The following is a 12891-nucleotide window of genomic DNA, read 5'->3' on the forward strand; positions in this document are numbered from 1 at the left end:
TCCTGAGAACTCTGCCCACACCCTGGAGGAATCACGCACATCACCATCCTGTCTCCAAGGAGGTCAAGGTTTCCTGGCTGGGGGACGTCAATTCTCCCTCGCTTGCTAAGGGAACATGACGTGCTGGTGAAGAAGCGAATTTAGGGCTTGGTGTCTAGCGTCGAGGCCACCCTGTTGTCCAAGGACTGAGACTTCTGGAAAACCCAGTCAGCGAGCCCCTCCCCTCGTTCACATTCATCTCACCTGGTAATGGGCCAGGGTGTTCAGTCTCTTCCAGTCATTCTCTATCTTGGTGGTGATGTCTTCATCCTGCAGGATCATCCTCGCCCCGCTTCCTTGTCGCCACTCTGTGGGGAGAGCAGTGGCACCTCAGAGAGGCCCTTGGGGACCTGAGGACTCTTGTGCAGGTACCAACATGGTACCATCTCAAGGGTCATCTGCAGACAGACAAGCGCTAGCAGCTGCTCCCCGGGGAGGGGTGCCGAGGGGCTCTCAGTGAAGAGGGGCCCAGAGTTTCAGTTCTGGTTCTCATCCCAAGAAGCTATGTGACAGAAGTGGGGGTAACATCACCTATCCTCCCCTGCCCACCTGTTTGCTGTGAGTGGCCACATCTGCAAGAAGTAGATGCTCGGTAAATATGGCTGAATGGATGAGGCAGGCGAAAGCACTTAAGAAAGCATTGAGCACATGCAAGCTGGCACCATCATGCCCCACACTCGTTGACTTGTTTGTAAGGTCTGGGAGCTAATGAGACCAAGGCTGCAGGTTCAGTCACTGTGCACCCAGTTCCTATTCCAGGGGTGTGTCCTGCACCCAAAAGCCAGCTGGTGGGTCACCCCTGGCAGGGAGGCTCGGTAAAAGTGTGTGGAGAGATGAGCAAAACCTATTCCTATGCCCAGGAATTGCCCATCAAAGTTGGCTGGTGTCCACCAACAAAGTTGATGTGGATAACAGCATCTTGATGATCTACCCAACACCTAATTACCTGATCCTGTGGGTGTACACTCACATCCCCCCGTTTTCTTCCTAGGCTCGGACACCTACAACACACAGGCTCGCTGATGGATCCCACATGAGGAAAGGGGAGACTGTTTCTCATCAGCCAAATCTCCATCACCACACATGGTACAAGTCACATGGAGATGGGGAAGTGCCCATTCCAGTCCTGAAACGTATGCACATGAGCCCCTGGTGTATGCCAGACACACACCAGCTCGCATGCATGTGCATGTTTACTGCCCCATGCAGACACCCTCACACGCACACACCAGAAAGGAAAAAGATCCTTTTAAACTCATAATGTGACATGTGTTCCAGCCAGGAATCTGGTTTCCAGGCAGCCACGACCCCACTCAATGCCTCACAGACGAACCGTGCAGGCACCCCGGGATCTGAAGCACGTGTTGGGTACTGGAATGAGTTACCTGGCAGTCCATGCCTGACCTGCCGTGGATTTTTCCTATGGCCCACAGAGATGCAGTTCAGATTCCCTTCCTCCCGTCCCCTCCTGTCAAGGCTGAACTGTGGGTCGATGACTGGCGACATCTGTGGCACAGAGAGCACTGATTCCTCCCTGCCTTGTGCTCTTGGCATGGCCAGTGCTATATATGAAAAACAGGCCCAGGGAGGGAGCTGCCTGCCCTTCAGAGGAGCAGAGATGCTCCCAAAATCCAAGGGCCTGCCTCCAGGTCCTGGGCTTGCCTGCTCCTGGCTTAGAGCTTCACATAGCATCGGCCATCCCAGGAATGAAAACACGAGGATGCTACATGTGCTCACTGGAGTGGGGGGGCCTCCATAGGCTCTGGGACCACCCATCACTTAGGGATGTGGATGGCAGGGCTGGGATTGGCCATGGCGACAGGGCCTCAAGGCATGCAGGGTGGTGGACAAAAGGGACAATGCCCCACAGAGGCACCTAGTTGGACTGTTTTGTTTATTGTTGTGTTGTTTTGTTTGTTGTGTTGTTTTGTTATGTTTTTAATTTTACGTAAGTATGTATGGATGCATGTATTTTTGAGTGGCTGGGTGCAAAGAAGCAGAATATCGCCCAGCTGGTCAGGCAGCTGATATGCAGGGCAGTCCGACTCTGGTAAAGACCAGCCTGGGCCGGGGAATACGGCAGTGACATGCTTTCTCTCAGTCACACGGTAGGTCCTAAAAGACAAAGCCTCTTGGGTCTCCCCTGCTTGCCTGGGGAATGGTGCCAGGGTCACTGAGTCAGAGGCTGTGTGGGGCGGGATGTAGTACAGAGGCAGCGGGGGCACAGAAGGCAGTCAGTGTTCTGCATTTCCCACATGGGGGCCGGAGGAGAGTGCTGGATACCAAGTCCACTGGCGGGGCCCAAGGGAGAAGGCAATCTCCTCCAGTGAAGTAGCCATGGGCTTGTCAGGACTAGATGGGGAAGGTACCAGGCACGGACCTGCTTTCTGGTTTAGCAGCCACTCTGGTACCCCTTGCTGATGGAGTTGTAGCACAGTTCGGTGGGATGTGAACAAGTCACACAGCCTGGTGGATTGAGCAATGGCAGCTGGTGACTGATTCGAGAGCCTGATGTAGGACTTCCTTGTTGCACAGCTCCCTTGAAGTTGTGCCGTGCACAGACTGTGCAGCCATACTCATCAGCCCTGGCTCTGAGTTAGGTCCAGTAACTATGAAAGCGAATGAAAATCAGTCTGTCTCTATGTTCCCAACTGAAAAAAGCAGGGCAGAGTATGGCCATGCTTCCCCCAGGGCAGTCAAGGTATGATGGCTTGTCCTTGCGAGCATAAAAACAATGCTTCTAGACACCACCAGCAGGGCTAGCCCAGCAGCTGGGACTTACTAAGTACTTGATGAGTATTTTTTAAAGGAATAATGAGTAAGTGAACGAATGAATGAATGAAGGGGGAGAGTGAGTGAGTGAGTGACGGGGGCATATTTTCCCAGCAGCACAGAGGGTCTCCTACCTGGATGTTGGTGCTCCCCAGTAGGCGGAAAGCGAGATGCCGTTAGAGGTGATCTATGAGCTACCCTGTCAGCAACCAAGGTTGATCTGAACTCCTCAGAAACACAACCAGGCACGTCCACTGCCAGAAGTGAAAGCTCTCTTAAATGATTACCACTCACTCTTCCAATTTTATGACCAGGAAATTAAAGAAACAGGTTGGAAGACAGACCTGGAGGTCATCACCTCCCGGCCTCTGCTCTTAAGACAATCGCAGGTGCTAACTGGTCTCCTCCTCTGGGCGGGGCACTGGACTGGAACCCTGAGCGGTGGCCACGCTGCGATGCTGCTGGGCAGCTGTTTCTGCTCAGCTTCATACTTTGAGCCCTAGGAATCTCAGAGGAACTGCTGCTGTCAGTTTCCCTGGGGCCACAGCACACTCCTTTCCACAAAATCAAGTTGTGCTGATGAGCGGACATGGGCTGAGACTGGCGGGCAGTGACGACATGCAGGGGGCAGCAGGATGGTCAAGGGCAGGCAGGAAACACACTCTTCCCTAATGCCGATACTTGGTCCCAGGTTCAGGGATGGCAAAAATGGGCATCCTGATGTCCCAGCCCCCAAATCCCTCCAGCCCAGCCCCTGCCTCTGATGGGTACCAGCGGGCAGCTGGGAGGTGGCAACTGTTGTCTTTTGGGCAATTATCTCAAAAAGCTAGGAGTGTTCTCCCAAATACCAATATGAGCATAGTGTGCTGGAATCAAGGAGAACACTTAACCTTGCTTTTAGATCCCTCAGGCTTGTTACTTTTGTTACCTCTTATACAGAAAGAGGTGCTTTATTTCTGAAATATCAGACAGGTAAAAAAGTGAAATTCTCTGTCCCACCCCCAAATCAGTCCTGAGGAATGAAAGCCCAGAGGGGTGGGAGCCTGGTGTTGGCAGCTCTGTGCTGGGGCCCACAGGGAAGAAGCAGGCCAGGGCAGCCCACGCAGCCGACCCAGGATGGAAGACAGCGTGCCAGAGCTGCACGGGAAGGCAGGGCAGTCCCCACCACCGAATAATTCCAGGGGACTAATGAGAAAACCCATTCCTAAAACTCACTCTTCTCTGCCCAGGGTCCTCACTTTCCCTGTTGGTCTGAACCTGCTTCACTTATATGTTTACCCACCTTCCTTCCCGTCCTGGAACCCCTCACCCAGCCCCGCCACGGCCTCCACCTTCCCCAGACTCATCACGGAATGTCTCAAGAAAATCAAGGCAGCGGAGCGGGCTCGGCTCTCTGGAGTGTGCCTGTGCTGCTTCATGATCTTCCCTCCAGAGGCGTGAGCAATGGAGCTCCACAGACTCAAGCCAGCACCAGGAAAGGCCGAGGTCAGAGGCCAAGGCACCTGGCTCCTTCCCTCCCCAGGAGTAATCCACCCCCAGCTGCGTGGCTGGCTTCGCAGAATCTCATCCTGACACAGCAGTGAAGAACCCAAGATGAGCTGGGCCAGTGGAGGGCGCTCAGGCCTGCCACCATCAGACCTGAGGGACAGCAGCCTGTCGCCTTGCAGTGTGCGCAGCTGGTTAGGTCAGCCCATGAGGCCCCATATCTAATTTTGTGCTCTGTGTATTTTTGCATATTCACATATGCTTAGTTTTAATAACAATAACGAAAATCAACAGGACCCAGGTCTCCTAATCCTGAGGACAGCATTTTCTTCACCAGACAGACGCCTTCTGTATTGCCCGGAAGAACAGCACTAAAAATATCTCTCTTTTGTGTCTTTTGCTATGTATGAGGTGACTCCATTAGAACAGCCAAGGGGCAATGTGATGGCTTGGCCAATGGCCAGCGTCCTCCAGGTGAAATGCCCAGCCTCCCAGACTGCGTTGCCTGCCCTTGGGGAAGAGTGAGAGATTGGAAACACCTCAAGGCACCAAATGATGCAGGCCACCCCTGAAAGGAGACACTATACCCAGCAGGTCACTGGCCTGGCTCCTGGAGGGCCCTGCCCACCAACAGGTGCCACCCTGACAGCACCTTCCCAGGATGCACAAACCTTCACCAGCTCTGGCCTTCATGGTGTGCGCGTGCAGGCGGGTGCGTGTGGTGGGGAGACACACACTCACAGACGTATGCACACACACATCAGGCACACACACATTCATGCATGCACCTCATTTTATTCCAGGGCCAGGACTCTTAAGTCTTTGCAACAACCGTCTCCTGTGTCCCTCCACCCGGCCCCGGCCGCCACCATCCAGCCTTTCTACCAGCATCTGTCCTCAGATCCATCACAGGACGCTTTAGGAAGGGCTGACCTAGCCTGGTGAGGGAGGAGGCAGACACCCACCAGGTTGATTAGAACTGGCTGAGTCAACCCTCATGATCCACGAGAGACCAACTGCACAGCCAGATGGCTGCACTTCCAGCCCAGGCCACCTCTCCACCGCGGGGACAGAGAGCAGGTCCTGACCAGGAACACACGCCGGCCCTGCACAGGGCCTGCTGCACCTCCAAAAAGAGGGTCCCGAGCAGAAGCCTGGAGGAGGAGACCCAACTGTACCACTGCACACCTGTCAGCAGGTGAGCTGGGAAGGATGCCCGCAGAGAGCCCTGAGACCCTCCACAGCCTGCACTCCGAGGTGCGGGGAGCACAGACCAAAGAAAGCTGGGGTGGGGGGTGCCATAACAGGGTCCAAGTGTGACTGCAAAAAGGGTCGGAAAATCGACCCGGGAGCAGGCGGGGGCACCATCCAAATATGTTTTGTTAAAAAAAAGGAATAATTTTGTTGTGAGAGCAAGTTCTAAAATATAAAACAACTGAACTATGGCAAGTGATGCTTCAAAGAAAAAATTCCTAAACAGAACTGTCCTGTCTGTGTTTAGGGCTCTGAGTCTCTGCAAACTGTCAAGCGCTCTGCCCCGGCTCGTTGCGGCTTTTCGGGGCAGTCTGGAGAGCTGGAGGAAAAACAAGCCTGTGCTCTGTTGCTCGACTCAAGAGAGATGAGCCAGAGCTCCATGGACATCCTGAATAGGGAGCACAGAGGCTCTGGTGTCACCAAGAGGACTCAAAAAGGCAGCCATCAAGAGGACTCAAAAAGGCAGGTGGTGGGAGGCGAGTGGGAGGGAAGGTGACCCTGGAATTCATATGCATGGCACCAAGAAAAAACTGCCAGCTCTGACCTCTCCCAGCTCCTGCCCGGCAGCCCCGTGCCCTGCTCCAGGCTCCAAGCACAAAGGACAGACACACACACTATCCAATTTGTCACACTTCCACCTTCCAGGGAGAGAGGGAGGTGAAAGAAAAAAAGAAAAAAATCCCATTATCTTTATCTGTCCTTCCCATCAGGTACGGCAGAAAATGCAAACTGGGAGACAGCTGCTGTGAACTCTTTATATTTCAACTCAGAAGATAGTGTATCTTTTTACTGCATACAGGAATTACTTATTTGAAAAAATATATCCTTTCAGTGCGACTTGAACGGCAACACAGAGCAGGTGGCGGAGTTCCAGGGGATATCGATGGAGTTTATTGCATTAAACTGGAGGAATCTCTGCAGGTTGTGGCCTGCGGAGGACACTGCCTGGGAAGGGAATGGGTATTCGCTCCACCTCCCTGCTGTGTGACCAGGCACTGTGCCTCTCTGAGCTGCAGATTCTCCTGTGCAGTGGGACAGAATGGCACCAATTATTTCCTCTGGGGAGTGTATGAAGGAGACAAAAAGAGTCCCTTGGCTCAGAAAGACAGGTGTCCTGTCTTTTGCCACTGTGAGAAGAAATGAGGAACTCCTAGGCACATTGGTACCCTGATGCCTGGCACAGAGCTTGCCCCAGGGTAGGCTCTTACCATATGTTTGTTGAAGAGGGGGTCCCTGTACTTGACACCTGTGGGTGGAGAGGGACATAAACCTGGTGAGGGCGGCCTCGTGTATAGCAGAGCGGGGTGTCCTTATACCGTGCTTTGAGAGCTCCTGAGGCCCACCTGCCCCAGCATGGTCCCCATTCCCTGGCCTGTGACATCGTTCCTTCACTAGATTCCAACACACTGAAATGAAGGGGGGCCCTGTGCCCTTCACTTTGGCTCCTGTGACGTTTAATTTTATGTGTCAGCTTAGCTGGGCCACAGTGCCCAGATATGTGGGCAAACATTATCCCCGATGTTTCTCTGAGGGTGTTTTTGGATAAGATTAACATTTAAATTGGTAAACTCACTCAAAGTAAAGCAAATTGCCCTCCATAATGGAGGCGGACCTCATCCAATTAGGGGAAGGCCCGGACCAAACAAAAGGCTGACCTCCCCAAGCAAGAGGGCATTCTGCAGCAGATGGCCTTCAGCCCTGACCTGAGACACCGGCCCTTCCTGGTCCTGCAGCCTGCGGGCCTACCTTGCAGACTGTGGACTTGCCAGCCTCCATGCTAGAGACTGAACGTTTGTGTCCTCCCAAATTCATCTGTTGAAATCCTAACCCCCAAGGGGATGGTATTAGGAGGTGAGGCCTTTGGGAGGTGATGAGGTCATGAGGGTGGAGCCCCATGAATGGGATTAGTGCCCTCATAAAAGAGACCCCAGAGAGCTCCCTCCTCTCTTCTGCCATGTGAAGACACGGCGAGAAGGTGCTGTCCATGAAATAGGAAGAGGATCCTCCCCAGACACCAAATCTGCTGACACCTTGATCTTGGACTTCTCAGCCTCCAGAACCATGAGAAATAAATTTCTATTGTTTCTAAGTCACTCGGTCCATGGTACTCTGTTATAGCAGTCCGAACAGACCAAGACACTTCAGAATCACACAAGCCAATTCCTTAAAACAAGTCTCTCTCTGCATCTATGCACATGATGTATATACATATCCTCTTGGTTCTCTTTCTCTGGAGAACCCTGACCAATACAGTTCCCCATCTTGGTGCCTCAATGCCTGGCGGAGTCTGGTGAAGGGCTGGAGCCGTGGGATTGGGAGAGCTTCAGTCCAAGGAGCAAGGAACAGAAGCGTCGAGGGGCCAGGCCAGGGGCCACAGGGATGGTGACAGGCGGGGGAGGGGAGTGTCCTGGATTTACTTGGGATGATTTACAGAGGCACCTTAAAATGTCCTTTCCTCCCTCTGAGCTGGGCTGGGAGAGGGGTCCTGGCCTTGCCGGGGGCTGGCATCGGGAGGGGAAAGTGGTCTTTGCCCGGTGCTCTCAGCTATGGGCGGAGGAGGCATGGGGGAGTGAAGGGTCGGTGCTTGGCTGTCTTGCTCCTGTCCGACGCATGAGCCTGAGGGAGTCCTTTCTGTGTCTGCGTCGCCTGGGTGCTGTGGGTCCCTTTGCCATCGACTAATTTTTTATAACAATCACACATTTGTAAATTGCTCCTAGGCTTTCAAAGTACTTTCACCCACACCATGGGAAAAACTCGCGCCTCTCTCTCCCCTCGGGGCTAGGAGGCAGAATCCAATCGTGTGGAAGAGGCATTTGGGTCTCGGAACATTCTCCTTGTTCTGCAATCTGGCCTGGGTGGAAAGAAGACCAGAGCTGTGGGAGCAGCTCCAAACCCTGGATTCAATAGAAAAAAAGGAAATTCCTCAGAAGAACACCCATCACAGAGGCCCTGTCCCTAGTAGGATGGGGCTCTGAGGCTGGACCTGCCCCAGGACCCTTCCTTTGGCTTCTCCCCTTTCTCCATCCCTGCTGTGGAGGCCTTGTCCCTCCAGGGTGGTCCCTGGATCCTCCCAGAAGCACTTGTGATGGGAGAGGCAGTCCCTTTGTTCTCTTGGGACCTGGAGCGTGAGCAGTCGTGGTGAGCACTGTGTCACTGGAGGCCCAGCCCCTCCGAGGAAGCAGGTGGCCTCTCCCTGGCCCAGCCAGCCTCAGGCTTGAGAGAATGCAACCCTCAGGCAGGTCCTAGTTGCCGTGCAGCCCCTGGGCTTCCTTCACTTATGGTGGATGGCAGGAAGCACTGCGGCCATTGGATGCTGCTGCCTCCTCTCCAGATGGTTCACCACCATGGCTGTGGGAGGCTTCGCATCTTTCCATTAACCATCTGCTTTGCTGGCCCTGCAAGCCCAGGCCCTTTAAGGGAGCAATTTTCTAAAGCTAACAAGCAGCTGCGTCCCCTCCCAAGCTCAGGGTGTGTGGATTCCAGGCGGGGAGGGCAGCTCCTGAGCAGCATCCACCAGCCATGACATGAGCTCTCTCCCTCATGGGAAGTCACGCCATTCCTAAGCATCGGAAGCACACAATCTTATATGCACCCCCGCACAAGAGCTCTTCCTGTGTTCTCGCACAACCTTTCCAAACTCACCTTCCAGCATGAAGATACGGGGCCTTACAAAAGCTCCTCCTCTTGGCCCTACTGTGCCAGGGTTACCTCCCACCCATTTTGCAGATAAGGACCCTGAGAAGCCAAGGGTGGACCCTGCCATGGCTCCCACACATAGACAAAAGAAATGGTGAGTGTCACCTGGTTACTCTAGTAGACTCAGCTTTCCCTGGGAAACCCACTAGGCAGCAGCCTCCTTAATTGTTTGGAGCAGGGGGAACACAGGGGTCTTCCTTCCCAGCAACCGTTTTCTTTCCCACTGGTTCTAGTTCTGTTCTCCCACAGGCCCCTTCACTTCATCATCAGTGGGATCTTCATGGTGGCAGAATCACCCACATGCAGACACAAATGCCTACTCTGATTCTAGGGACCAACGCCCCAGGACGCACATGTGGGCACACTGCCCCAAATTCCCCCCACTGACTCCCACATATGCTTCCTCCTTGTCCCAGAAACAACACTGCAGAGACAAAGTGAAGGGGACTACATGCTCGCCCAATTTCTCCCCCTGGGCGTCGGAGCTCCCGGCACAGGGCCAAACACAACCCACCAAGAGCCAGCCAAGAGGAGATGGGGTCAAGTACAATAGTAAGAACTGAGGTGAGTTGGAAGAACTCCCCGGTCCTGAGTCTTCAGGCATCAGAATTCCGGGGGGAGGTGGGGCAAGGCATTGGGAGGGGATGAAAATTCCCTGTGGATTTCAGCAAATAGCATAGATGCCCATCTGTCTTGGATGGCTTAGCTGACGCCAGCTTAGAGGCCAGATGGATGGATTAGCGGCCTCTGGAGGTCCTCCCACCCCTATGTTGCCACGAATCTCCAGACACAAGCACATACACACATAAACGCCTTTCTCTCCATGCCCAGGATCAACAAACAGGCACAGACCATTTCCTGACCAGTATTATTCTCATAATCAATAATAGCAGCAGCCAATACTTACTGAGTATGTACCACGGGTCAGGCAGTGCATTAAGAGGGTTTACATGCCTCATCTCATTTCATTTTTACAACGAGGCAGGCACTTTTATTTATCTCCATTTTATAGGCAAGGAAACTAAGATGCAGAAAGATTAAGTAACTTCACCAAGGTCACACAGCTAGGACATGGTGACCCCAGGACTCAAATCCAGGCGTGTTTGATGCTGACCCATGATGTGGAGCAGCCTCTCTTCAGCCCTGGCCTCTTCAGAGCTGGGGCTCCCCACTAGGATTTCCCCAGGACAATATCCTATGGAACACTCAGCAAACCATAACTGGGTCTGAGTACAGCTGGCCCTGAGTGGCATACCCTTTTTATATAGGCTATGCGATCTATTCATGGAACATTTGAATAAAATGTCATCCTGCTCCCCAGGAGGCTGTCATATCTCATTTTTCTCTGTTCTTTCTCTCCATCCTCCATCACTGACCCAGATCCTCATGACTTAGGTAGTCAGCAAAAATTATAGGCACAGAACAGAGAAGAAGGGAAGAGCCTAGGGGCACAAGGAAGGTGGTGTCAAGCTCTTGGACCACAGACTCTGACCAATCCCCTCCATTCCCACCCCTCAGCTGCTCAAAAGACCCAGTGGCAGTCAGATGGCCAGCAGACTGTTGTCCCCTCTCTGCTCGTTGCTCACTAACAGCCATGAAGGCACAGCCCCTGGGCTCCTGGAGACCATGCACACCCGCTACCTGCACCTCGGCTCCGCTGATGGCTAACAGGTGTCACAGGACAGCCCCCCTAGGTGGGCTGCCTACTCACCCAGGTCCATGTCTGCAGCCTTGGGCCGGTGGGAGCAGGGCACATTCTTGAAGATGGCATCCAGAATCTTCTCCTTGACCTGAGTGATGGTGTCACAGTTGAGGATCTTCACTGGGACCTCGGGGCTGTTGGCACTGTCTGGGTTGACACAGCTCAGGACCTGGGGGAGAGGGAAGAGGAGGTGCATGGGCGGGGAGCAGCAGGAAGAGCTCTGAGACTCCCAGGAGAGTCCTGGGATCCTGTCTTGACCGGAACTGCTTCTGCAGGTTGGACTGGAGAGGGGTGAGGAGACCCCATCACAACTGTGTTGCCACTGAGCCCTCACCCTCCCCGTCCAGACAAGTAGCAAGCAGCACCCTGGCTTCAGTGTCATTGCAAGAGTGGGAGCTGCACGCTTAACTCCCTGTTGCAGCAAACTTCATTAAAATCCTGAGTTTTTCCCAAGGAACACTGTCCTAGTGAGAGGAGGCGGTGGGGGGGAATCTGCATGAGAAGGGAAACTAATGCATGCACCCAAATGTGTGTGCTCTCTCTCACACCCGCACACACACATGCCCAAGGCATCATCTCAGAAGCACATCCAGACCCACACCGCCTCTGAAAGCCCTGCCCCCATCTGTGTATGTCAGTCTGTCTGTCTTGTCACTCCCTCTCATACACATGCTCACATGAGTGGGCGCCTGGCTCCTGCCTGAAAAGATTGCTCAATAAGAAGCTTGATGTGTTTTTTAAAAATAGAAAGACGCCCTCGAAAAGTGGCAGGTCAGGCCACCTGAGCTCCCTTCCTGCCTCTGAACCTGCAGCCTGTGTTAGGGGAAGAGGCAACCCCTTCTCAGGGCCTCAGTTTCTCTTTTCACAGCTAGCTGGAAAAGTTAAGACTCTGCTTAGAGCACCAAACTCTATTTTTTCTTTTAAAAAGTTCTGGGCCATTTCCAAAGGCCTCTCCCCTCTTGCTGTTCTTAGAGCAGGCTGTCTCCACATGGATGAGACTGTATGGGATCCTAGGCAGACCACAGTGGAATGGGGTGGGTGCTGAGGGGCACGGGGGCTGCCAAGGGGGGCCCTCTGACCCTGCTACCTGAGCCTCTGTGCATCTCCTTCTCTGAATTTTCACGCCCCCTCTCCTGAAACCATTTCCCAATTTCGCGTCTGGTTTGCAGACTCAGACGACAGCCCCCCTACCCCGTCCCCACTCCACGTGGTGGCAGTAAGAACCCTGGCCCCGGGACACCTGCCCTTCATTAGCAACCAGACTGCCATGAGCTCGAACGGGAACATGCTTATTCCATTAAGAAGGAGAAAAAACCTTCTAAATCTATAAAATCAAACTCTCACCCTCAAAATGTCCTAAATTGAAAACAGTGGTGGAAGGAACTCTGGACCACGTGTGCCTTCTGAGTGCCCCCGGCCAGCCAATGCTTCCTTCTAGAAGCTTTCCTGGACCCTCCCTGCCCTCTCAGTGGCCAAGCACAGCCTGACACCCTGTGCTTCCCTGGCCACCCCTGCTGTCCCGTGCTCCGGGCCGGTGGTGGGGCGGCTCAGCCTCCCCCAGCAGCAATGTAGCTTTTGCTGGACTTCCTCCCCCAGGAGCCCAGGAGGCAGAGGCTCCACCTGAGGACGCTCTCCTGATATCTCCACTCACCGCAGGGATTCGTGGTGGCCCGTGAGTGAGAACAACTCCGTGGGATGCTTCAGGGCATCGAGGGAAGAAGCAGGGGCCCCCACTGAGGGACCATAGCTCCACTCAGAGGTTCCCTTCCCCACTCCCACTCCCAGGCCCCTTGGCTAGTTTCTGAGCAAACTGCCCAGTGTTTTTTTCTGCTAAGTCAGTGCTTCTCAAACTTTAACGTGAATACAATCACTGAGGGGTTTTGTTAAAATGCTTATTCTGACTCATGAGGTCTAGGATGGGGCTGAGATTCTGCATTGTGCAG

The 12891-nt window shown here is 53.7% G+C and overlaps 1 protein-coding gene across 1 annotated transcript in view; it reads right to left on the minus strand.

The window, feature by feature from the left end:
* The window catches only part of PLXNA4 (plexin A4), a 432633-nt gene that overhangs the window by 23080 nt on the left and 396662 nt on the right, over nucleotides 1–12891 (minus strand). The window contains exons 25-26 of the mRNA XM_046670407.1: nucleotides 10958–11117; nucleotides 244–347 (exon numbers count right to left, since the gene is read on the minus strand). Of these exons, the coding sequence (XP_046526363.1) occupies nucleotides 244–347; nucleotides 10958–11117 (264 nt within the window). The remainder of the gene's footprint in view (nucleotides 1–243; nucleotides 348–10957; nucleotides 11118–12891) is intronic.

This window comes from Equus quagga, chromosome 8, assembly GCF_021613505.1.
Source record: "Equus quagga isolate Etosha38 chromosome 8, UCLA_HA_Equagga_1.0, whole genome shotgun sequence".
Classification (NCBI taxonomy): Eukaryota; Metazoa; Chordata; class Mammalia; order Perissodactyla; family Equidae; genus Equus; species Equus quagga.